The 25,024-nt window shown below is 44.5% G+C and overlaps 3 protein-coding genes across 6 annotated transcripts in view; all 3 read left to right on the forward strand.

Moving 5' to 3' along the window:
• LOC139305576 (lecithin retinol acyltransferase) overlaps positions 1–2,153 on the forward strand; it is a 3,043-nt gene extending 890 nt beyond the window's left edge. For all 3 annotated transcript variants that reach the window (XM_070929458.1, XM_070929459.1, XM_070929460.1), the window contains one exon: positions 2,001–2,153. In XM_070929458.1, coding sequence (XP_070785559.1) covers positions 2,001–2,153 — 153 coding nt within the window. The remainder of the gene's footprint in view (positions 1–2,000) is intronic.
• A 2,802-nt stretch (positions 2,154–4,955) lies between these two features.
• Positions 4,956–7,334, forward strand: lratb.2 (lecithin retinol acyltransferase b, tandem duplicate 2). 2 transcript variants are annotated; one of them, XM_070929465.1, is made up of 6 exons: positions 4,956–5,056; positions 5,096–5,164; positions 5,338–5,443; positions 5,743–5,817; positions 6,228–6,380; positions 7,179–7,334. In XM_070929465.1, the coding sequence occupies exons 1-6, from the start codon at positions 4,956–4,958 to the stop codon at positions 7,332–7,334; spliced, it is 660 nt and encodes a 219-aa protein (XP_070785566.1). The 2 variants fall into 2 exon arrangements, with proteins under 2 accessions (XP_070785566.1, XP_070785565.1); XM_070929464.1 differs by having other exon boundaries at positions 4,956–5,164.
• Positions 7,335–9,335: 2,001 nt separating this feature from the next.
• Positions 9,336–24,788, forward strand: rbm46 (RNA binding motif protein 46). The gene is made up of 9 exons (XM_070929452.1): positions 9,336–9,507; positions 10,699–10,879; positions 11,209–11,365; positions 12,556–12,685; positions 16,923–17,020; positions 18,048–18,462; positions 20,458–20,657; positions 20,751–20,853; positions 24,538–24,788. The coding sequence occupies exons 1-9, from the start codon at positions 9,351–9,353 to the stop codon at positions 24,786–24,788; spliced, it is 1,692 nt and encodes a 563-aa protein (XP_070785553.1). The 5' UTR covers positions 9,336–9,350.
• The last annotated feature ends 236 nt before the right edge of the window (positions 24,789–25,024 follow it).

A 25,024-nucleotide genomic window follows, 5' to 3' on the forward strand; every position in this document is an offset into this window, starting at 1 on the left:
TTAACAGAGAGTCCTGCTGCAGGAGGGGGCCTCAAAGAACCAGAGCGCCGTTCAGTTCTGGTTCAGGTTGTGGTTTTAGTCTGGCTGCTGGTGAGGACTGAACTGGATCACAGGAGGGTCAACAACGAGCCCTTACTCAGTTTTAAACAGTCTCAGGTCTGACAGATGTTCTAGAAGCAGAGGTGGAATGTACTCGAGCTTTACTTTACTACACTACTTTCAGTACTTTGTACTGCACTACAGTAACAGCTGTAAATACTACGTGCTGTTCAGAGTTGATCAAATATAACACAGTAAAGATTAAACCAGAGCTTCTCCAGCAGCTGATGCATCAGCAATGAAGCTCTGATAATGTCTCAGAGCAAGTACTTTTACTGCTGATACTTTAAGTACATTTAGCAGATAGTACTTCTGTATTTACTTGTATTTTTACGTTGTATTACTCGAGTAAATCATCTGAGTTGTTCTTCTTGTTTAAGTCTTCTTGTTCAGGTATAAAACATTAAAAACAAAAAGGAGGGACAGACTCCTTCCCCCCCCCCCCCCCCCTCCTCCTCCTCCCCCTCCTCCTCCCCCTCCTCCTCCTCAGCTTGAAGGTGGGAGTGTTTCAGCATGTGAGACTGTTTTTAAACGAGAGGAAAATCTGGGTCGCTGCTCGGAAAAGTCCAGAGAACAAGAGCTGCATTCAGACCGGAGCCGCCTGCCAGAAACCAAACAGCAGCAGCGAGTCAGAGTCAGTCCAGACTGACGATGATGATGATGAGGAAGGAGGGCAGCGCTCGGAGCCCCAGTTTGAGCCTCTCAGCTATTAGCATGCATCCAGTAACCATCGGTTTCTCTGAAAGATAATTAAGTGGTGATGTTTGAAAAGACTCCACTCAGCGATAATAAAGATCTGTCATCAAGTACTTTCAAGTACTTTTAAGTGATTTAGTACTTTTAATGTGAAGCAGCAGCAGTAGGAGATGTCGTGTTAGCATTAGCAGCACTTAGCTCTGATGCGGCTGCAGGAGAGTGATGCTGGATCCTGTCAGTCCCTCATTCTTAGCTGTCTGAATCCAGGGCAGGAATGGCGGACTCCGCCACTAAGAGTACAGAGATAATTACAGAATAATGCAAAGCATCAATCCGTTACAGGGTCAAAGGTCATTTAAAGTTGGTCAGACTTTATGAAGCAGTTCCTTTCAAGCTAAAGTTATATATTATTTATTATTACTATTAACTGTGATATAGTAGTGTTTTAAAGGCAGAGAAGGACAGTTGGACGTCTGGACTCTGACCTCCGTCTTTTTAAGAGTCAAAACATGGGGGACGTGAGGGGGCGGGGCCTGTTTGTCACCCTGCTGCAGCAGAGAGAGTTTTCCCTGATCGAGTTTCACTTCCTGTAATTGCTAACCTAAACATCTGATCTGCCTGCAGACCAGGAGCCCAGTCTGCCTCTTACAGGTTCATTAAAGGGGGGCCGGGGGCCAACGGGAGCTCCTGCAGGGTCCTCGGAGGGCCCCTCAGTAAAATAAACAACAGGTCAATTATACTCTCGATTGTTTCACTAGACGGTGGCTCAGTGAGGGAAGGGAACGTTTGGAAGGTTGGAGGAGGAACGCCGGTAGCTTTGGTCTTCATCAGCGGACTTCTTGTTGTCTTTAAGGTCAAGCATCAAAGTTCCTTCTCGACTTCAAAACGAAGCCCAGAGTTGAGTTACTGGTGGAAAGCTCTGGAGATAAGCTCGTGAGAGGACCTTGTTGGATTGTTGTCTCAGGTCCTTTAACTCACGACTGTGTAGCTTTGGGAAGATAGACGTAACAATTTGCAACTGATTTCAACTTTCTGACATTTTAGAGACAAAACGATGAATCAATAATGGAAATAATGTCTCTGATTAGCAGCCTTACCTGCTTTAGAGTTCCCATGTCATCACGTCCCATCAAACCCTTTGTTTATTATATTGACACGTTAAATATTACTTGTCAGGTGCATTAATGTTATTTCCCCTCTTCCAGTTCTGTGAGTGGCTGAAGTCGCTGATCCGGGACCAGCGTAACGTCGTCCTGACGGCGCTGCTGGGTCTCCTCTCCATGGTGTGTTTGGGAATATCCTCCAGCACCGCCCTGCCCACCCTCCTCATCCCCTTCACCCTGTGGATGGCCAGCTAGAAGCTCCCGGACGACACCCGCCTCCTCACCGCCATGTTGGAAGACTGACAGACAGGAAGTGACGACTCCTAATAATAAACGCTGCCGTAGTTCCGAGCGAACAGCAGGAGGAGAACAGGGCAGTTAGCATGAGCAACATTAGCAACCGATAAAAAGAAAAATGACTTAAAAGACAAAATCAAAGGACACTTCGTACCGCCCACACTCTTTGATTGACAGGTGATGTTTTTTGAGGCGATGGGTGCTTAGCAACAAAGACAGAGACAGTGTTGAAGAGACCAAAGATCATTTAATAATCACCGAGTTTTACTGAAGGAGAGATTTTAGGAAATAACGGGACCTTTTCTTACATTTGTTGTCTTCATTTATAACCACAGAGTTAGAGTCAACATCTACTCCTCAGATTGGACTCATAATATTTCATATGTCTTCTCTAATTGAACACACATCATGCGAGTGTGTTTTAGTGTGAGATTTGGTCCTGATTGGCTGCCCAGTCCGTCCAATCAGGCCAGTTTCTATCATTTAAAGCTTCCATTAATATTTGAATTAGATGAGCTGAGGCAATCAGCCAATCAGGCGCCAGTATTGCGGGAACTTATTCTACATCTTCATCGCGTTCAATTCAAATTTTAAAGGCTCTTAAAGTTAAAATGATGAAACCACCCAGAATATTCTTCTTAACTCAAGGTCGTAGCTTTTTTCCCAGAGCTTTTAGCTGCATCTCACGGCCTTGAAAGCCCTGGAAAAAGCTGGTAAGGTTTTTGTTTTTGTCGTATTACTGTTTCCAAGGTCAAGAATGAACACAGACAGAAACTGGCTCTGTGGCGGCCATCTTGACCGTACTACAGCACGTGGACCCCTCTGCACTGCAGCGCTTCTGTAAATATCTGTAGATATCCGTCTCGACCTGATTGTTCTCTAACAGTCAAACTTTTGTACAGAATTTATTTTTTATGACGCTGTAACACTTCATACTGTGTTTTGTATGTAAATAAAGGACGTGGAATCAGACGTGTTGAACCATATTTTCTTTTAATAAAATTTAAAAAAAAAAAAGTAAAAATCTGTTTTTAATCAAATATTTGACAAACAACTCAAAGGGTGTTTTTAAAATACTGAGAAAAGTTTACCTATAATATTCAAAAAATTTGAGATTCAAACAGTAGAATCTTAAATGAGTGTGATAATTATGATCACATAATCATTAGAATAATAATAAAGCAATAAATAAATTGTTTTACATCAACAAATTATTCATTTTAGCTTTAAAAATCTAAATAAAGATATTCTAATATACATAGAAATTCAAAATCTAATGTAATAAGTAGGTATACTAAATTGTACTAAATTATACTAAATTGTATAACTATATATTCACATATATATTTATATACTGTATATATCTTCAGTTTCGGGTGATAAATATTCAACACAACAGTCCTCCAGTAAACGGAGACCTTTATCTCCCTCTACTGGCAGACTGAAGGAACTACAACAACATGAGCCAGCAGTCACAGCATGAGGTGTCCTGCTCAGGTTACATTCACACTGCATTTTTTTGTTTTGGCATTTTCTGGCTTCTGACACTCAAAGGTCAAAGGTCAGAGGTTCAATCTGACCCTCCCAGACAGACAACACTGGAATAATTATTAAATATTAAGTGGTTACTAGCTAGTTGTGATGTCATGAACCCTGCAGGTGCGTCCAGGTGTTGAACTGAGCTCAGAGAAACGTTCCTCCGTCAGCGGGTGAACGTGAAGCTCAAACATCACAGAGAAGGAACAAGAAGAAAAGTGAGTGTACTTATACTTCATCGTCATCACTTGTAAGTATGTCTACTTACTGCGTTCGTCGTGTCTTTGTTTGCCGCTCTGTGCTGCTGTGAGCTGCTGTTGGGAAACTAAAGTTGCTTAATCTTAATAAATCTCTATTGTTCTGAGCTTTACGTCACTCGCTCCAACGAGCTGCCAGGCATCGCTGAGTTCTGGCTGCGTCCTGGATCTCTTCTTTCATTCAAACAGAGAGACACGATATTCTCTCAGCTGATCTGAGATCTGATGACGGGCTGAGGCCATAAAACACCCCACACTTCCTGCGGGGAATCACTGGTGACAGACAGGATGTAAATAAACCTGGATGAGAGCCAGAGGTGGAACGCAACTCAGTATATTTACCAAAGTACTGTACTTTTTATACTTTATACTTCTACTCCACTTTATACTTCTACTCCACAACATCTCAATATATATTTAAAAAAACATTTTTACTGCCTCACATTCATTTGAGAACTTTAGTAACTTTGCAGATATGATGTAATATTATAGATGAATATACAAAGTGATTAAAATGATTCAAGTTTACCAGCATGTAGCACCATGAGTACCATAACTGGTACTTTAAGTATATTTTGATGCTAATACTTAAGTAAGATTTTGAATGCAGGACTTTTACTTGCAACAGAGTATTTCTACACTGTGGTATTACTACTAGTAGTACTTCTTCCACCACTGAGGTCAGGCTTGTGTTTTATTTACATTTGAATAATATGTTTTTTTGTGAGTTGTCCAACAGAAACCTGGAAGGTGACGTCGCCCTCCTGTTCACCAACTTTCCTTTCTTCCCCATATTTGTTGGCAAAATCTCAAGAATGTTTCTTTTCCGTGATGACCTTCAGCTGCCGGGGACTAAAGTACACGGCTCTGACCCTGGACCAGCCTTGGCAGCAGTTACTAATCCCCGCTCTGAGAATAAAAACCAGGACGAGGCGACGGCTTCACTTTGCTTCTCCTGCCTCCCACCATGTTCCCTCTGCAGCTGCTCGCTCTGCTCTTCATCTCCACCCCGAGACACGACGTGAAGGACAAGAGGAGGCCGAGAGAGGAGGAGGCAGACGGGCAGCCGTGGGGGAGGACGGACAGGAAGGACGGGCTGATGCTCAGGAGGGGAGACCTGCTGGAGGTTCCCAGGACTCTGTTCACTCACTTTGGGATCTACCTGGGGGGAGGCAGGTGAGTCTGATGCTGGAAGAAGGACGTCAGTCATTGTTGGCGTAAAGTGACGCTGATACAAATACGCTTTGTTTTGTCCTCCTCTTCTTCTTCTTCACTTGTTTTTATTGTTCCCTTCTTTGCCTTCGCCTTTCCGCTCTCTCCTGTCACCTCTTTCCTTTCCTTCTCTCCAGAGTAGCTCATTTCATCCCGGACATCATGCCCGTCGTCTCCAGTGACCAGTGTCGAATCAGACAGATGGTCACCAACAGCCGGCTCCTACTGGGAGTACTGGCCAAGGTACCAAAGCACCCCGTCAACCCAGACTGTACGTCGACATTCACAGCAGGATCGGATGAGTGCATTTATACGTGATAATACCATCAGGATGAGGTGCAGGAGGGACTCTGGGGGTGTAGTCAAAAAGATGAGTGTGGAGATTTAGGAATTAGAAAAGAGGAAGGAAGATAGAAGTATGACATGCTGGAGATATTTCCTGACCTTACCTCTTGTTTGATGTGAAATCTGAATATTTCCCTCTCAGATGTGGAATGTCAGTACTGAGTAATACAAATGTTCTCCTGGTCTGTTGTCCTCAGTGTGGCAGTGTGAGGGTGGACTCAGTGGAGGACTTCGCCTACGGATCAGAGATCCTCGTCAACACCATGGACAAGGTGACGCTCGCTGCTCGGCTCGGCGTCCACTTCACGTTGCTGCAGGAAAAAGAGATCAGATCTAACAGAGAGAAAAAACTGCAAAAAATACTTTTACTTCAGCAAACATCGTCGTATACAACCAGAGGGGCTGCTGGGAACACTGAAGAATTTACCTTTCTAAAGACGGACACACGTCTCGTCAACATGTTCAGTGTGTTTTCAGACGTTAATCCATAAAAGTTTCACCTGCAGCTTCAACTGACAGGGTTTAACATGTGGCTATGCTAGGCTAATGGTGTTAGCTGTGGTTGGAGTTGGAGTTGCAACAGTAGTGCCAGTAGTAGTACAGTAGTAGTAGTAGCAATAGTAGTAGCAGTATCAGTGGTACATTGTGGTCCTGGTGTCCTACCTGTTCTCTCCTGGTCCAGGTGTGCAGCCGTGCGGCCCTGCAGGGGGAGGACGTGGCCCGGCGGGCGGAGAAGCTGCAGGGCCACGTGACCTACAGCCTGCTGTGGTACAACTGTGAGCACTTCGTCATGTACTGTCGCTACGGCACCGTCATGAGCTTCCAGACCTTCCAGGTGACGCTCCGCGACATTCAGACCACCAGAACCACTTATATGTACTGCAGTATTACACTGTATACTGCAGTAATACACTGTATACTGTAGTGGTACACTGTAGTACACGGTGGCTCCAGCAGCACAGACTGACCTTTAGCTGTGCAGCGTTTATTTCCTGCTGCAGATTAAAGCTGATCTCAGATCAGACCAGCCTCCCTCATTAATGGGGTTAAGCCTCCTGTTGCAGCAACAGTCAAGTGAATGAAAGCTCTATTGTTTGGGAGGTACTGATCTCAGCTGCAGATGTTTGTCTCTGGACAGAATGATAAGGAGGGAGGAAGAGGAGGGGCAGGGCCGACAGACTGGGGGGCTGAAAGATTCGAAGTTTAGAAGTTAAGGAACAACTTTTCAAACGGCAGCTTAAAGAGTCAAACAACACCAATTAGTGTAAAAACCTAAAACCTCAGTTTAGCACACAAGTAGAGTACAAGTAGCAAACACAGTGCGAAAGTATAAACATGTAAATACTTTCTATATATTTGAAATATTACTTTACATCCTGCAGTCTGCTCCTGCTGCATTGATCAGTGATAAACTTCATCTAGTGGCTAATTATTACTTTAAACTCTAACATACACTCTCAGTTGCCAGTTTATTAGTACTTATTACTATTTCATATACTGTTGGGTAGTTTAATCTACAGCAATGCACGGATAAAAAAACATGACTTTTTATTATTAGTAACACAATCTTTATCACACCTCATCCATCCCTCACGCCCTCTCTCCTCCTCCTCCTCCTCTTCTTCTCCATCAGTTCTGTAAGACAGTGAGGAAGCTGCTGCTGAGTCGGTGTGTTGCCAAGGCGACGGCGGTGCTGGGGGCGTCTCTGCTCCTCCACCTGGGAGCTGTGAGCGCCTGCTCCGCCCTGCTGGCCCTCCTGCTGCCCTTCCTCATCTGGATGGCCGCATAAACACACACACACACACACACACACACACACACACTAGACTGTGTGAATAAACTCAGCTTTATGGAGATTTTAAATCCACATGAGGATAATCTGTAAAAATGTAAAATGATGACATAAATCGAATAAAAATTGTATTTTTCTGATATTCTTGAGTTTGTTTGTTTGATATATGAGTGCTACTACAACCATAATTGATTTTTAAAACTGTGTATTTTTGCAAAGCAGTTTTAATCATCAAATCGAAACATTTACACATTTAATATCTGTATCTATATATATGTTTAGGTGGATGCTGTGGAGGGCGCCACAGATTGTAAAGTACCTTGATCTGTGATGTTGGGCTTTATAAATAAAACTGACTATACTATATATCTTTTTTTGAAGCTTCCTATGTATTTCGACCACGGGAACTACAACTAGGAACTACATCTCCCGTGTGTACTTGTATGACCCAACACAGGTGTTCTGATGTATTTATAAACTCTGGGAAAAACATTTGCACTGACCTGCATTAGAAACTTAGAAACTAGAGACAAAGCACAGTAAATAGAATATTTTTCATTTTATGTCGGTCATTTATTTTATTCTCTTTCATTTTATATTATTTTCTTTTCTTTTATAAGGGGAACGTTGTCCCGCCTTCCGCGCCACACATAAACGCGCTGATTGGCTCAGGAGGAGTGGCCTTCATGTCAATCATATTTCCGGCCAGTTGATTTGTGTAAATAGAGACGTTTCAGGTAAGTTTTTACTCCCGATGAAGTTTTAATAGAAGCGCGTCGCAGCTGGGAGGGGTTGTAATTCGCTTCTCTGGGAGCAGAAATGGCGGCAGACGGAGCTGGTAAGAGTGTATTTGGGGTCAGAGAGCTAGCTTAGCTAAGAGCGGTGGGAAGCTAACGTGACCGTGACGTTACAGAGCCGCTAGCATAAAGGTTGGCTAACGGACCGGGAGCTGCTGTGCTGGTTGTGAGCTGGTGTTGGATGAATTCATCTAGTTTACATATCGGTTAGGAGGCTAACTTCTTCACATTACTGCTCTCTGTTGCTAAATGGTTGGGACTGGTTCCAGGCGGTCCCCAGAAAATTACAAATGTTAAGCTAGCTAAACAACATATTGAAACGTAGCCTTAGCTAGCTAGTTTTAATCTAGTGTTATTTTCATTCAGTTTTTTTTAGAATGTTTTTTTTTTTTAAGCTTTTTTTTAATTAAAATAGAAGAAACATGGACGAGTTTTTTTGGTAATTTGTTTCTCTCTTTGCGCTGTTAGCATCGACCAAAAAAACCAGAAATAAAACAATAATTTAGTAACGCTAGCTAGCTAACAACACAATACATTTCAGATTGGGCTCTTAAAATGAAAATAAAACGCGTTACCGCAGTTTAAAGTGAAGATGGTCACTGAGTGAGTGATTTACATATATGCTCGTTGTTCAGCAGTTTGTCTGTGACTCTCTGACACTGTGTCAGCTAAATGAAGCTGCGCTGCTCCTTATGAATAATATATAACTGAGTTATGGCAGGTTCTGGTTGTTGTGTGTGTATAATGCAGAATTTATGATGTCTTCATTTAAATCAACGTCCAACAGTCAACAAAATACAGTTCTGTTGGATGTTTTAAACATGTTTTATCCTGACTCATATCCTGAAGTCATAGATGTAACCTCTGGTACTGAACTGTTTTGTGCTTTCAGTCTGTTGTTTGATGGAATCATTCTTAAACTGGACTTTAAATTTGAAAATGAATTCAAGATGTCTCCTCTAAAACGACGAAGAAGACACCGATTATTTTTAAGTAAAGATGAATCTATCTGTTATTCTTTTAGTCTATAAAATGAAAACAAACAACAACATTGGAAGGTTTTTTGTCATTAAATTCAGAAATCGTCCATCATGTACCACCTGAGTCGTTCTCAGCACCTGAGCTGTGTTTAGAGCAGGATGCTGGCGTCTCCCATCATGTGACCTGAATGCTTGTTGTCTGTTGGACAGACTGAGACAGAAGGTCAGACGGAGACATGGATGGAGACTCTGGGAAAGTCAGCCCCCTGATGGGCGAGCACGAGTTCAAGGTGTCCTGCGCCAAAGAGATGGCTCTGCTGGATCTGATGGAGAAGACGGGGTACAACATGGTGCAGGAGAATGGACAGAGGAAGTATGGCGGACCCCCGCCAGGTGTGTGTTGTTTCATATATTTTGACCTTTAATCCTGAACAAAACCTGCATGCAGTATTAGTTACCATGGCAACTGAACTCGAGCTACCTTTGTGTTAACCCCAAAGTTCGCTGTCCATTCAACATCACAGTCAGTGTCCATCAGAGTTCTCGGGGCTGCAGCGAATCATCATTTTCATTGATTATTCTTAAATGAGTTGTTTGGCTCTGAAATGTCATCTTTGGAATGTTTGTGATGTTATTAGCTCGAAATTTTTCCGTTTTTAATCATTTGAATTATAAATGTATGTAATTATAAATAGCTGTAAACAATTAATTGATGATTTGAATAGTCGATTAATCTTTTTGGCGGTGGATCAGTCAGTGAATTGCTCCAGCATTAATATTAGAGCTGTGAGAAACGTAGATCATCACACTGGACTGTAATATCTGTGATGAGCAGCCAGCTGCCAGACGGGCTGATGGGAAATCTCTGTGATGTTTTTTAGGAGGAATCAACCCAAATAAACCTTGTGGTTACAAAAAGCTCCAGCTAATAAAAACACAGAACATCTGTAAACATCACACACCAGAAGCTGTCACAGAATCTGAAAAGTGTGCGTTTGTATATAAAATGATATTTGGGAGATGAGGAGTGTCTGATTAAAGTTGCCTGATGGCAAATCCAGCTGCATTAAAACCCAAATAATCTGTTCCTTCCTCTGTGTGACCTGTTGGAGAAGACACAGAACGTCCTCATTAAAACCTATTTATTCATGACACCAACAGGGTTCTAGAGACCAGAATAACGACGACGGCTTTTATTCAAATATTTAATCAAGTCAAATATTTTTATTCATCTGCACAAATGGAGCTCTCTGCTATGGGATAATTAGATTGACCTCAATATCAAGGATGTTATTTTTCAGTGTGTATATTCCCTCTCTCATGTTGCCTGACGTGTGATCTACTGGTCCTGTGTGATGACAGTACGACCAGTTAAACAAACTGGGCTGTTGGTTGAACTTCAGGGTATTTGTTACTATTGAAAACTGCGATATGAGAACATTTAGTTTGGTGTGGATGATTGATAAGTTCAGCTCCGACCTTCAGCCTGCTGTTAAGTCTAAACCCTGGTCTGGGATCAGCTCCAGTGAAACCCTGGCGCTGACTGACCTCTGCTCTTTTGACGATGCGGTTTTCGTGCTGCAGGTTGGGAGGGCCCGGCCCCCCCGCGGGGCTGCGAGGTGTTTGTGGGGAAGATTCCCAGAGACATGTACGAAGACGAGCTGGTCCCTCTGTTCGAGGGAGCCGGCAGGATCTACGAGTTCAGACTGATGATGGAGTTCAGCGGAGAGAACCGCGGCTACGCCTTCGTCATGTACACCAACAGGTAAGGTTTTCAAAACTTTTATTTATAATATTCTGCTGGTTTTAACCAACATGTTCTTACATAACCAGCAGTTTAAACAACAGATTAGTGACAGCTGCAGCTGATCACATGATCCATGATGTAAGATTTCTGATATGGAATCTATTAACTACTTATTTTATTGTCTTCTGATCCTGATTATAAACCGCAAGTGTTTAAAAAGGTGAACTGGAATTGAGTGAGTGAGTGGAGGGAATCATGTTTGTCTTTATATTTATTAAAGTGCATCCAGAGTGACAAATCATTATTCTGAATCATGAAGTGATTATTGATTGTTGATTGTTGTCCAGAGAAGCGGCTCAGAGAGCCATCCAGATGTTGGACAACTACGAGATCCGTCCGGGGAAGTTCATCGGAGTGTGTGTGAGTCTGGACAACTGCCGCCTCTTCATCGGCTCCATCCCCAAAGACAAGTCCAAGGAAGACATCGTGGAGGAGATGAAGAAGGTACGACCGTTGCATCATAACTGGAAAAACACTGGTAACCATGGAAACAGTGTATAAAACAGTGGATTCAACCTGCAGGAAGGCTGCGGAGTGAAGTGATTAAAATGTGGAGTAAACTAATTGGGTGGAGGTGGCTCTGCCTTTTGTACGTCTCCAAGAAACCAAACGAAGAGCTCCTACAGGCGAAAAAACCTCGAGAGAATAAATTCATCTTTAAAGTGGTGTTCAGGACTTCATCGCCTCCAATTAACTCTTGGAAGAAGTTCAGTTACACTGTTTTAAATCATCGTCTGGAAACAAAATGTACAAAAATAAATTGACCAAAATACAACAAACAGGTTGTATTGGTATAAGGTGAAGGTTCATTTAAACTACATAATATGAATGGATGCTGTATATGTTTTACTGTTACACACTTTAAACCTCTCATTACTCCAAATGTTCTCAGCTGCTTCGTGTCGTGGCTTCACTGTCCTCAGCGTCTGTTCAGCAGCTACGTCTGTAATATAGCTGAGAGTTGTTTCGTGTTTAATGAGCGTCAACACACTTTGCAGCTCATTTAGAAGTGGTGACAGATGCTTGGTGGCCGTACTCGACAACCTTCTGTTGCTTCTAACTGTCATCACGTATTTGAAATGTTAGCACAGCTGCTGTCATTAACCTGTGTTAAATTCGGGGTCATGAAATAATGATTTTATCAGCTGCCTGGTAATGACTGCTGCTCAAAATAGGATTTATGAGCTGCCATCAAATGTCATACCCGTTATCTGACAAGATAAATATCTAAATGAGAAGAAGTGGCGTTCCAGTTCCTCCTGGATGGGGCTGAGGTCGGGGCTCTGTGCAGGCCAGTCTGCCAAACTGGGAAAAGCATCTCTTTATGGAGCTGGCTTTGTTGTTTTCGGTTGAAACAGGAAGGAGACAAACACAAACTGTTAACTGTTGTCTAAAATATCATTAAATGCTTTAGCATTAAGAGGCCAAACCATAAAGGCCCAGACCAAAAGCACACTAAGGTTAGTGTCCAAAAGAAGTACAGAAACACAACATGTGGTGTGTCAGCAGTCATTTACACCAACCGCAGATGTTCCTGCTGACTGTTCCTGCCTCCACACACAGGCTGTACACATGTAGTTTCACTCTAACTACATTGTCCTCTCCTCGCTCGTGTGTGCGTGTGTGTCTCCCAGGTGACGGAGGGGGTGGTGGATGTGATCGTGTACCCCAGCTCCACAGATAAGAGCAGAAACCGAGGTTTTGCCTTCGTAGAGTATGAATCCCACAAAGCGGCAGCCATGGCCAGGAGGAGGCTGATACCTGGTACACTCTGGTACACTCTGGTACACTCTGGTACTCTCTGGTACACTCTGGTACTCTCTGGTACTCTCTGGTACTCTCTGGTACTCTCTGGTACTCTCTGGGACTCTCTGTGACACTCTGGGACTCACTCTGTGACTCCCTGTGACTCCCTGTGACTCTCTCTGTGACACTCTGTGACACTCTGTGACACTCTGTGACTCTCTGTGACTCTCTGTGACTCCCTGTGACACTCTGGGACTCTCTCTGTGACACTCTGTGACACTCTGTGACACTCTGTGACTCCCTGTGACACTCTGGGACTCTCTCTGTGACACTCTGTGACACTCTGTGACACTCTGTGACTCCCTGTGACACTCTGGGACTCTCTCTGTGACACTCTGTGACACTCTGTGACTCCCTGTGACTCCCTGTGACACTCTGTGACTCCCTGTGACACTCTGTGACACTCTGTGACACTCTGTGACACTCTGTGACACTCTGTGACTCCCTGTGACTCCCTGTGACACTCTGTGACACTCTGTGACACTCTGTGACTCCCTGTGACACTCTGTGACACTCTGTGACTCCCTGTGACACTCTGTGACACTCTGGGACTCCCTGTGACTCCCTGTGACTCCCTGTGACTCCCTGTGACTCCCTGTGACACCCTGTGACACCCTGTGACACTCTGTGACTCTCTGGGACTCTCTGGGACTCTCTCTGGTACACTCTGGGACACTCTGTGACTCCCTGTGACTCCCTGTGACTCCCTGTGACACTCTGTGACACTCTGTGACACTCTGGGACTCCCTGTGACTCCCTGTGACTCCCTGTGACTCCCTGTGACACTCTGTGACACTCTGGGACTCCCTGGGACTCCCTGTGACACCCTGTGACACTCTGTGACACTCTGTGACACTCTGTGACACTCTGGGACTCTCTGGGACTCTCTGGGACTCTCTCTGGTACACTCTGGGACTCCCTGTGACTCCCTGTGACACTCTGGGACTCCCTGTGACACTCTGGGACTCTCTCTGGTACACTCTGGTACACTCTGGTACACTCTGTGACTCCCTGTGACTCTCCCTGTGACTCCCTGTGACACTCTGTGACTCCCTGTGACACTCTGTGACACTCTGTGACTCCCTGTGACTCCCTGTGACACTCTGTGACACTCTGGGACTCTCTCTGGTACACTCTGGTACACTCTGTGACTCCCTGTGACTCTCCCTGTGACTCTCCCTGTGACTCTCCCTGTGACTCTCTCTGTGACACTCTCTGTGACACTCTCTGTGACTCCCTGTGTCACTCTGTGTCACTCTGTGACTCCCTGTGACTCCCTGTGACTCTCTGTGTCACGCTGGGACACTCTGTGACTCTCTGGGACTCTCTCTGGTACACTCTGGTACACTCTGTGACTCCCTGTGACTCTCCCTGTGACTCTCCCTGTGACTCTCTCTGTGACACTCTCTGTGACACTCTCTGTGACTCCCTGTGTCACTCTGTGTCACTCTGTGACTCCCTGTGACTCCCTGTGACTCTCTGTGACACTCTGGGACACTCTCTGACACTCTGGGACTCTCTCTCTGACACTCTGTGACACTCTGTGACTCCCTGTGACACTCTGTGACTCTCTGTGACTCTCTCTGTGACACTCTGTGACACTCTGTGACTCTCTCTGTGACTCTGTGACACTCTGCGACACTCTGCGACACTCTCTCTGACACTCTGTGACACTCTGTGACACTCTGGGACTCTCTGCTCCTCCTCTACACTCATGCAGCCTCTGAACTGACTCTGGGTCAGTTCCTGTCTCTGTCCAGCAGAGGGAGGCAGAACACAGAACACAGAACACAGAACACAGAACTTGGCGGTGTGACTTCTGATACACTCAGCTGCCGGTTTATTAGCTCAGACTGATGTAGTCTAATACGCAGCCTGCGATAAATCCTCCTTCATGACATGTTGAAGGGGTCTCAGAGACGTGTTGATTCAGCCGTACGACCATGTTGATGCTGTTTAACTGCATTATACTAACAGGTGTCTCTGTCAGTCAGCCTGCCCTCATTGATGTAAACGATATAAATCAGAGCTGAAACGATCAGTCCATCGATCATTTCAGCCAAACAGTTCCTTGTTACAGCTTCTTTTGGGGATTTGCTGTTTCTTTGACGTCTATGATAGTAAATCAGTAATTTGGGGGTTTTTGGACTCTTGATTGGACACAACAAGACATTAGGAGACGTCACCTTGGGCTTTAAAACACACTCACACTATTTTGTCACATTATATAGGCCAAATGATTAATCAGGAAAATAATTTATTGAAAATACTTAGACATAATAATCATACTAATAAGCGTGCAGTTGAATCAACACCTTTCAACAGAGACTGAACATTATAACCTTCATGAAGGAGGATTACTGGATTTGACTGTTAGCTACACACTGTTGGGGCTCAGCTGCTGAGGGGCCGCTCAGGATGATTATACAGTGAAATTCATCAGCCACATGCAGTAGAAGGAAGAGGCTGGTGTCTCTGGTCGTCTCCCACAGTCTCGCTCCTGTTGTAACACACAGTCCTGTGGCTCAGTTAAAGTGGTTTTCGAAAACAATAGCGATGTAGGGAGCGTCGTGGAGCTGCGGTGTGGGGGGTCCCAGGAGGGTTTGGGCGATGTGACGATACATTCTGTGAGACAGCAGTGATTTATAAACCGTTACGGTTTCTATTGAAACGGAGTCCACTGTGGCCGTCGGTGCAGATCAATGAGCAGGCCTGCTGTAAGGCAGTATCGGACTTTTGCATCAGTGTAATGTAGTCCATTGATTTGTCATGTGCTTGATTCACTGGATTAGACACAAACACACTTTCCCTTCTGGTTATTTTATCCACAAACAACAGGACGCTGTTTATCAGAGGAACTACTCTCCCCCCTCTTCTGATCGACTTCCACCCAGGAAGTCTCTCACAAACTCAGGACCTTCCCTGTGTCTTTACTGGAGGAACCAGAGATTACATTTAATTCATCTGTCATAGATCCAGGTTCCTGGTCCAGGAGCTAAGGGGGGCCTCAGCAGGGCTTCTTGCAGCATGTTATAGAGAGAGAGGGCCTCTACTGAGATGATTACTCTTTTTTGAAGTACATTGGACTCAACTGAGTCTGCTGAAGCCTCTGACAGTGAGCCACTGTGCAGACCACCACTAGAAATGAAATTGATGGGATTAGATGTGTCAGGATCCGTCTGATTGATCGATCACGCTGTATGTTAGCTTTGCAGTAATTATTCTGAGCAGACAAATGTCAGCGGTAGATTTTATCAGCTGTGTTGTTGTTAATTCCTCTGAAATTAAACTTTAATTTGTTTTCTGATTATTGTGTTCTTTGCAAGCTGCAAGTGGACTGTGTGTTTTTGTAATTCAACAAATCCGACAGAGTGGTGGCTCCTCTCTAGAGCAGTGGTCCCCAGCCTGGGGGTCCACGGGGGGGTCGTGAAACCCTCTTGATGTTAAGGGTGTAAGAATTATTATACATATGGAGTATGATATACATGCATTTAATTAATTTCTAAATTTAACTAAATTTAAGGTTTATTTTTAGAAGTTCATATATGTATTTATTAATTATAAAGCCAGGCTGCTTGGACTATTAAAACGTATGTATGATAGTGTAATTAATTAATACGGACATCCTATAAATAGTCTGATACACTGCAATATCCACAGGAGGCAGTCTGTTCAGAATTTTATACACGTAATAAGTTCACTGCTTAGGTTAATTGTAGTTATTTTTTCTGTGCTGTTATAGTTTTTCTTTTATGCAATGAATGTAGTGAAATATACATAAAGTAGGCTACTTCTTCCCCTCTTTATGTGGGCTGGGGTCAATGGGGGTCTTCAGTGTATATACAATGGTAAAATAGGGGTCCCTTTAGAAAAAGAAACGGTCAAATATAACACCTGTGCTCTTATTTCCTAAAGGTTAATGTTTTATCTCACATTAAAATATTCATTCATATTGAGTTTTTCGGCTCCAGGTGAGGTGGCCTGCCTCCACTGTAAGACGCTGCAGGAACACCTGAACAGTTTCTCTCCAAAAAGCCGACATGATGAATATTACATGTGAGCTGTGATACATCTCCCTCCTGCCGTACAGTAGGAACAGTGATCCAGCTGCGCATGAAATAATGGCTTTTTGTTGACACATTGAAATGTAAAGCTGTACTGTGAGAGGACGTTCTGGCCCTGCTGTGTCCAACAGGAACCTTCCAGCTGTGGGGTCACTCCATCCAGGTGGACTGGGCCGAGCCTGAGAAGGACGTGGACGAGGAGGTCATGCAGCGCGTCAGAGTCCTTTATGTAAGTGTGTGTGTGTGTGTGTTTGTTCCTAAAAAACCCTTCAGAAACAATGATGGGTTTCTCTTTTGTAATGGACTCTGAGGTGGATCCAGGTGAGTGGTTTTATTGATCTCTCTCGATCCCAAAGGACGAAAAGTAGATAACAGGAGAAGTCAGAGGAGGATCATACAGTTGAGCCACCGTGTTAAAGTTGTGTAAAAACTTTCCTTTAGTTCAGCATCTCCAAATCCAAAGGGCAGCTGCTGCTCTCCTGTGCAGCTCTGCAGTTTTAGGAGGAGGCCTCTGAAATATTCAGCTGGCTCGTTCAGATCAGAGGTGAGAGAGAGCGAAGCAGCAGGGAGGACACCGGCAGGAGCTGAATGCCCTCCAGGGGATCAATTACAGTGGAGGCTTTTACTCTGAAAGACTGAGATGTGATCTGAGGGCATCCAATACAAAAAAAAGCACTGATCCACAATAACTACATCTTTCTCTGCTTTAAAGGAGATTTTTCATCTGTTAGCACATCACTACAGATCATGACCGTGCTGTAATCGTCCTGTAAGTCACAGCTCGTTATTACAGCATTGTGCTGAAGAAGTGAAGCTGACGTCTCGGTGATGTTACTGAAAATAAGTCAGAGACGGGAGCAGTCAGGTTATCTGAAGACGAGACCCTTCAAGGGCTCACGAGATGATTCCTGCGGTACGAAATAATAACATTTAAATCCTGATCTGTTTATTTTTCAGACCTTTCTCTAGTTTTAGCTTTTGTCTCGTGTAGTTTTACCTCCTCAGGCCGCTAAAAACGTCATCATCGTCATCCACCCTGTGGAGGAAAAGTCAGAGGATCAGCAAACATAGCCTAACTTATTTAAACAAATATCAATATATGACATTCCTAGCTGAGATGTAATGACTTTGGCTTCTGAAGGTGAAGGGTTTACATACTGACCCTGTGTGGAGCATTATGTTGTTCATCACAGACTCAGATATGTAAATATTGTAGAAACAGTAGTCCAGTAAGTGTTTGTGTGTCTGTGCTCCAGGTGCGTAACCTGATGCTGAACACCTCAGAAGAAACTCTTCGTCAGGAGTTCTCCCGCTTCAAACCGGGCTCCGTGGAGCGGGTCAAGAAGCTCACCGACTACGCCTTCGTTCACTACCGCTGCCGCGACGACGCCATCACCGCGCTGAGCCTCATGAACGGAGCCCAGATCGACGGAGCCAGCGTGGAGGTGACGCTGGCCAAACCGCCGGGGATCAAAGACGGGAGCGTGGTCGGGAGGAGGTACAGCAGCAGGGGGTACCTGGGAAACAGCGGGGCAGGAGGAGGGAACGGGACGTTCGTCCTGCACAGGGGCGAAGGAGAGGTGACCGGAGGAGCTATGGACGGATGCTCTCCGCTGAGGACGGTGCCCCTGCCACCTCGCCTGGGAAGCCCCTTCTACCCCGGAGCAAGAGGTGAGGGGGGGGGGGTTTGATAATTGATTAATCATCATTTATCAGCAAAAATGCCAAAAATTCAAGCATCTCAAATGTGAGGGTTACAAATAAGACAATAAAATATGTAATATCACACAACTGGCTCTGTCCTGTTGGTCTTGATGGACAGACACAGACTTTACCTTTTTGTAGACCGACTCTCTGCTTTTCAGTTTGATTCAACGTGACGATGTTTCAGCCTTGGTCTTGTAGGTTTGAGCAGCTTCTGACTTTGTCTTATCCATTCAGACCACATTCATCAAGTCTTATATATTGACACAGCCATGATAATAATCTGGTGATGAAGCAAAACTCCGGTTTCCTGACGCCTGCAGACATTTCTGAAAATGAGAAAAGTTTTAGAGTTAACTCTCCCACAAATGGACTGTGAAATATTTATGAGAGGGAAGATGTTTTAGCAGAAAGCCGCTACTTACTACTACTCACATACTACTGCATGAGAGTGAGTGAGGGAGAAGAGTATGGGTAGATGACAGAGAGAGACTCCTGGGAAGAAGAATTAAAGATTCCCTTTGAGAGTTAGATTCATTGTAGAGGGAAGAGACGGGTTTAACTGAGAAAGAGATCCAGATGGAGAGAGACGGGGAGGGACGGGCGGAGATTCAGAGGAAAGATGGACAAGCCGGTGAGTGAATTTAAAGCAGCTTGATGTTCAGTGTTACAGAATCCACAGTAACGGCTGTAGTTAAACAACAACGTCTCACTAATGCAGGACACTTCCACGTGTCTTGTATGTGGTGGACGAGAACAGGTCCACTCAGTTCACCAGTGATATGTCGACGCTGAACGTGGCATGAAGCCTTTCTGTGATTCATTTTCATTCTGTTTGTTTTCATGAATTAAATCAAATCAAAGAGCAGCACGAGTTCACGTAGAAGTCTGTTGGAGCTACTTCAAGATAAAGCTCATATCATGACATAGAAGAATTTGCTAATGAATGCACTCCTCAGCTTAATTAATGGCTAATTAGCATAACTGGATATGTTTCATATATCATGGGGATCATAGCAGCTGAAATGTTTTGTTTACTGGAGATACTGCATGTCGTCTGTAGGCCGTGACCGGCGGCTCATGCATTTCTGAGAGGTGGTTGTTGTTATTTATGCATTGGTTTTATTGGTTTCCCACCAACATCACGATTTTGATTTTTTTTTTATTTAAAAAAAACTCTTTTTCACGAACTGGAATAATGACAATATTTCCTCAGAAGGAAACTGTAATGTAAAAAGGAGAGACTCATGGAAAACAATTCAACATATTTCTGTGGAGACAAGAAAGAGGGAGATTTAAAGAGGGAGACGGAGAGAGAGTCACGTTTCATTAGTGCTGCTCTTAATGAAATTGTACAATTTCCCCCTGGGTATCAATAAAGTATTTCTGATTCTGATCACTGGAGATGTTCCTGCTCTGCTGCTGAAGCTCCTTTCAATCTGATAACAGTTTTAATGAACTGAGGTGCAGGAAATCATTTTGGTTATTGGACTCTATTACAACGTGACGCTTTCACAGCCTGTTGGCCCGCGAAGACAGTTTCAGTTGAAGAGTTTCGAAACATTTAGTAGAAGAGAAGTTACGTAGCACTAGTGCAGGACAAGCAGCCTCACCAGCCAATCAGATAAAAGCTGAGCGGAGGCTTAGGTACCCAGCACCTCAGTATAATCATCAGTTTTAAAACCAAAAGTCTTAAAAAAATGGCCTCAAAACATGAATCAATTTCACATTTATCTGCCAAAGACGTTGAAAATGAGATTTTATCAGACATTTACTTCGTCATCATATAAACATATAAACTCAGCATGTCTGTATCTGTGACGTGGCAGTCGGTGAAGGCGACGTCTGAGTCAGACGGTGCAGATTGTGGTAGACCAGGTGTTGGTCAACATGTCTGGTCTAATGAGCTGCTAATTATGTCTGTGTATGTGTGTGTGTGTGTGTTTGTCTCTGTATATTCAGAGGACCCGGACAGGTGTGTGTTCCCCCTGTTTCCTGGTACTCCTCTGTCCCCCACCAGCCTGCTGTCACTGAAGCAGGGTCAGATCGGCTCTGCTGTCAGTCTGCTCGACTATCACTGCCGCAAAAACTACTGGTCCCTGCCGGAGTACCACCTGTACTCCACACCTGGACAGGACGGAAAACTGCTGCTCCTGTACAAGGTCTTCACACCAAACCCAATGCACAATAACACGTTTTAAATAACAAACAGAAAGAGGCAGAAAGATCAGGTAGAGACTGGTGTGTGTTTACAGGTGGTGATCCCATCAACACGAAGCACCTACATCCCAGACAAGCTGTGCGCGCTGCTGGATGACGCCAAAGAGCTGGCTGCTCAGACCACACTGTGGAACCTGGGTACTGTTCAACACACACACACAGTTTAACACTCCAGTTTAACATGCGCGTGGTGTGCACAGTGTTTCCTAAGCATCCAGACCCTGACATAATGATCTGCCCTAGCTGTTTGCTTGCTTGCTGTGTATAAACACTGTTCACACACACCACATGAATAAACAAGCAGGGCTGTTAGCCGAGACTGTCCGTGCCGTGTGGCTTCCTATAGGCAGAGGAGCTTAACATGCTGCCATCGGATATAATTGCTGAACCTTGGTATAGCTTTACATTTTAAATCAGAACTTAAAGATGGAAAGTAGAAGCGTTTGCTAACAAGTTTGAGTTTGAGTCTCTGTGTGGTGGAATGAGTTTAAAGCTGTAGAGCTAATATCGGCCAAACCTACACATCTGCTCATCATTTGAAGCCAGCTGCTAATGTGAAGTCACAACATGGACGACGAAGGCCTGAAAGTCTTTTTCTACGCCAGCAGTTGTTAGTCAGTGAAAGGGGCTCTTCTGCAGAAACTCACCATTTTGAATTTTTCAGTAGGGACGTCAGCGTTGCCTCGGGGTGACCCACCTGAAATCAATGTGATGACCCAAACAGCAGAAGTAACGGTGCAATTTAGTTGAATTACTGAGTCTATATTGGAGGGATGGGCTGGTTTTACTTCCCCCAGGAGCTTTAATTAAAACGTCTGAAAAGTTAAAGGTAAAACCCTCTTTATGTCCGTCTCATTTTCCTCTCTGAGTGCACCAGAATGCTTCGTTCAGATGTTAAATTGTAGAAGTTTTCTCCTCCCCAGACGCCCACAGCGGTCTGGTTTCAGAACTGCCCCCTTGATTTAACAGCCACGCTGCATGTAATCAATATGAATTCATAATCGGATTGTTCAGTTTGTAGTTAATTTATGTTGTTTACTCTGGTGCAGAGGCAATGAGACCCTCTTATTTTTTTATGGGATGTTAATAATCTTAGTGCAGCAGATAGTATAGGATGACATCCCATCACTTTATTCATGCATTTGAAAACACTATTTGTATTCATACGGCCGAGCACACAGAACTGGATTTGTTTTAGCAGCCTGAAGATACAGCAGCACAAGAAACCATCATTTATTCAGATTCACATTATTGTTGTTTCCTCTTCTTCTGGTGTTTGACATTAAAACTGCAGATGAAGGAAAATGGGTTGGACACCACAGAAGTAAAATAAGAGTCAGTCAGAGAAGTTCAGGACCCTGCAGGCGTCAGGGTTTCTTTAATTACCAGGTCACCTGAAAGCCGTAGGAGTATTTTAATCTCCGAATAGAAAACTAGTTTGACTTCAGAGCAGATACGGCAGAGAGGGACTGGTTTGACAGCCATGTTATGTCGTGTATTGTCTGAACTGTGTCGTAGCAGCTGCCGGAGTCTGAACTGGTGCCATCTGGAGCTCCCTCCGAGCCAATAGCAGCTCTGCCTGCGCCAGCGTCTCTCTAAGCCTGGCTGCAGGAACATGTTGTACCTTTTTAGAGGAGTTCCGCTGTTTTTGAAAGTAAACATCACCTGCAGAGTGACAGCATGCCGGCTGGAGACAAGTTATCAGCATTTAAACATCTGCGATACTAAATCATTTCACGCAGCTCATCTTCTGTGATCTGTGAAGACGTCTGAACGCTGAACTGGCTGAATGTAAAGACACGTGTTGCTCTCAGTTTTTCACCCCCACACCAGTAATAATTACAGCCTATATCTGTTTACATTTTGGCTAAATTAAAAGCAGCTGAATCAGCTGTTAGCAGCTCCTGTCTGCAGTGTCCTCGTGGATGTACAGACAATTATCACTGGATCACTGAGACACTGAAGGAAACTTAAAAACAGGAGGATTCTCAGGCAGGTTCTGCAGTTAGCAGGAACAGATGTGATGAAGATAACCTGGAAAGATCTGCTGGCCACTGAGCACAGATGTTGGCTTTATAACATCTCCAACAGCTCCTGAGCTGTGCTGTTTAATGCACTGTTTTGTATCTGTTCTGCAGTGATAATCCAGTGTTTTGTGCAGAAATATTAACAGCTGTGACTGAGTTTTGAAAGAGGAAAGAGTGACGGATGCTCCATAGTGCCATTCTCAGGTCCGACTCTTTTTGGCAGATTCTGCGATATCTGAACAATCCCCCATCATGCCTTTCTGTAACACGCAGCTCCTGAAGACCATCCCTCTGAAAATAGAGCATAACTTGAGTACTAAATGTGTCTCTGGGGGTCGAAGCTTAAGTGCAGCATCAATTCAACCATCCGTGCAGTAAAACGTGGGGCTCTTCACATCAGTATGAAAAGGAAATAAGAGCCACGGAGAAGGAGAGAGAAAATTGGGCATTTTAGAGCATGAAGAGGCTGAAATATGATTCAGAGCTGAAATGTTTTCTTAATTGACTTGTAGGAAGCAGCGCTGTGTTGCTGCAGCTCTCTCAGGTCCCTGCGGTCTGAAGCAGCGACCACCAGCCGACCCAAACGCAATTAAAAAGTTGGGAGTGCCCGGGCTACTGGAAGTCCGCCCTGTGGTGGACGCTTTTAATCAAACTCTCTTACACTGCATCCATTTCTTATTAAGCTCGCAGCTCCAGAGGGGAGCGAGTATCTCTGCCGGTGATAGAGCCCACAAGACACAGAGTGTCTCCGTGTCTTCTGTGCGGCCGTCCTGTCGCTGCAGGAAGTATAATTGCCGCCCAAAATGAGTGAACGTGCAGAGGGAAGGAAGAAAATAATTGTGACGTTATGCTGGTCAATATTGCAAGTGCTATTTGAATTGTAATTATTCCTATAAATGACTCCAGGTCTGTGTTGTTTCTATGTGATGTTACCTGGGGGTGTAATTTCCCCTGGGGAGGGTGTGATGTCCTGTTTTTGTTCCCCTCACTTTTATAGTTTGAGGTTCTCTCTAAACATTGTTGTGATTGTCCAGATGAGATGATCTGAGATGATAAAATGGTGATATGCTCCTCTGAGTGGCCTTCACGAGCAGCAGCCTCTCTGGCTACATACAGGCTGCCCTGCCTTATGGCGAGGAGGAGTACCTGCAGACACTACTCAGGGTTCAATTTACTGCCAGCTTAGTTTTCTGGGTAATATTTGAATTTACAGTTAATATTCTCTTAAAAAGAGTTGACGGTTAAAAATGTGTCTTTATGACTGTTTTAAACAAAACTGAGCCACTTCCAATCTAAATCCTAACTGGAAATAATCATTTGGTTTACGGAGCATGTCGACATGTAAACTCAAACAGTCAAAACCTTGTGTCGAGCACTGATCCCCTCAACTTGTCTTCTCAGGCAAGGCCCTTTTCCACCGTAGTTACAAGGAAGCGTGTTTGTGGAGATTGAAGCTAAATATTTATCTGACTTTGACTAGTTAGTTCTCTGATAGCTGATACATTCCTGGAGGGACTGTTAGATCCTCCCTCCCTCCTTCTCTCCAGTCACCCCCTCCCCTGTTCTTTACCTTTCTTTCTTTCTTTCAATTTATTTCAGTTCAACTCTATTTTATTTATATAGCGTCAGGTTATCTCAGGGCACTTTCATATAGAGCAGGTCTGGGCTGTTCTCTTTATCATATTATTTACAGAGAGCCTACAAGACCTGCTCTCAGAATGTCTGGTCCAGGTTCCCTGGACTCTCCCCCTCTCTCCCCCTCTCACCTCCTCTCACCTCCTCTCCTCTCCTCCAGACTCCTCCATCCTGAGCGGAGCTTCCTGTGATTCTCCCAGCAGCCCCTCTCCTCCGCTCGCTGCCCCCCCCTCCGCCACCAGCCCTGGGTTGCTGACCTGCGGTGGCAGAGCCTTCACCTCCTGCCTCCCTCCTCCTCCCCCCCCGCCACCTCCCTTCCCCCTGTCTCCCCTCTCGTCTCTGTCCTCGCTCTCCTCCCCCGCCTCCCAAACACAGCGGCTGTACATCAGCTCCCAGTCGCCTTTCTACTGACGGTGAGACTCATCAGTTTGCTACAGATGGTTATAGTGTTGTCCAGAGGTGTGGACTGGACAGACAGGTGTAACCCATGACGATGTCCATCACATGGTCATGTCCGACATAATGGCCCCGAGGGCAGAGCTGGGGGGGAGGTTAAGTTATCAAGCTAACAGGACTGCACACCACACCACTGTATTTGTATTTCTTTCTGTGATTAGGTCACTAATGAACTGTTAGCTAGTGAGTTA

The sequence above is a fragment of the Enoplosus armatus genome, chromosome 23 (genome assembly GCF_043641665.1).
Source record: "Enoplosus armatus isolate fEnoArm2 chromosome 23, fEnoArm2.hap1, whole genome shotgun sequence".
NCBI lineage: Eukaryota > Metazoa > Chordata > Actinopteri > Centrarchiformes > Enoplosidae > Enoplosus > Enoplosus armatus.

What these genes read in the sequence shown, in the direction of transcription:
- lratb.2 (XM_070929464.1), top strand. Translation starts at nt 4,956, where the DNA reads ATGTTCCCTCTGCAGCTGCTCGCTCTGCTCTTCATCTCCACCCCGAGA. An exon ending in ATCTACCTGGGGGGAGGCAG is followed by an intron (nt 5,165 to 5,337) that starts GTGAGTCTGATG and finishes CCTTCTCTCCAG; the next exon opens with AGTAGCTCATTTCATCCCGG. An exon ending in TACTGGGAGTACTGGCCAAG is followed by an intron (nt 5,444 to 5,742) that starts GTACCAAAGCAC and finishes TGTTGTCCTCAG; the next exon opens with TGTGGCAGTGTGAGGGTGGA.
- rbm46 (XM_070929452.1), top strand. Translation starts at nt 9,351, where the DNA reads ATGGATGGAGACTCTGGGAAAGTCAGCCCCCTGATGGGCGAGCACGAG. An exon ending in TTCGTCATGTACACCAACAG is followed by an intron (nt 10,880 to 11,208) that starts GTAAGGTTTTCA and finishes ATTGTTGTCCAG; the next exon opens with AGAAGCGGCTCAGAGAGCCA. An exon ending in CAGGAGGAGGCTGATACCTG is followed by an intron (nt 12,686 to 16,922) that starts GTACACTCTGGT and finishes TGTGTCCAACAG; the next exon opens with GAACCTTCCAGCTGTGGGGT.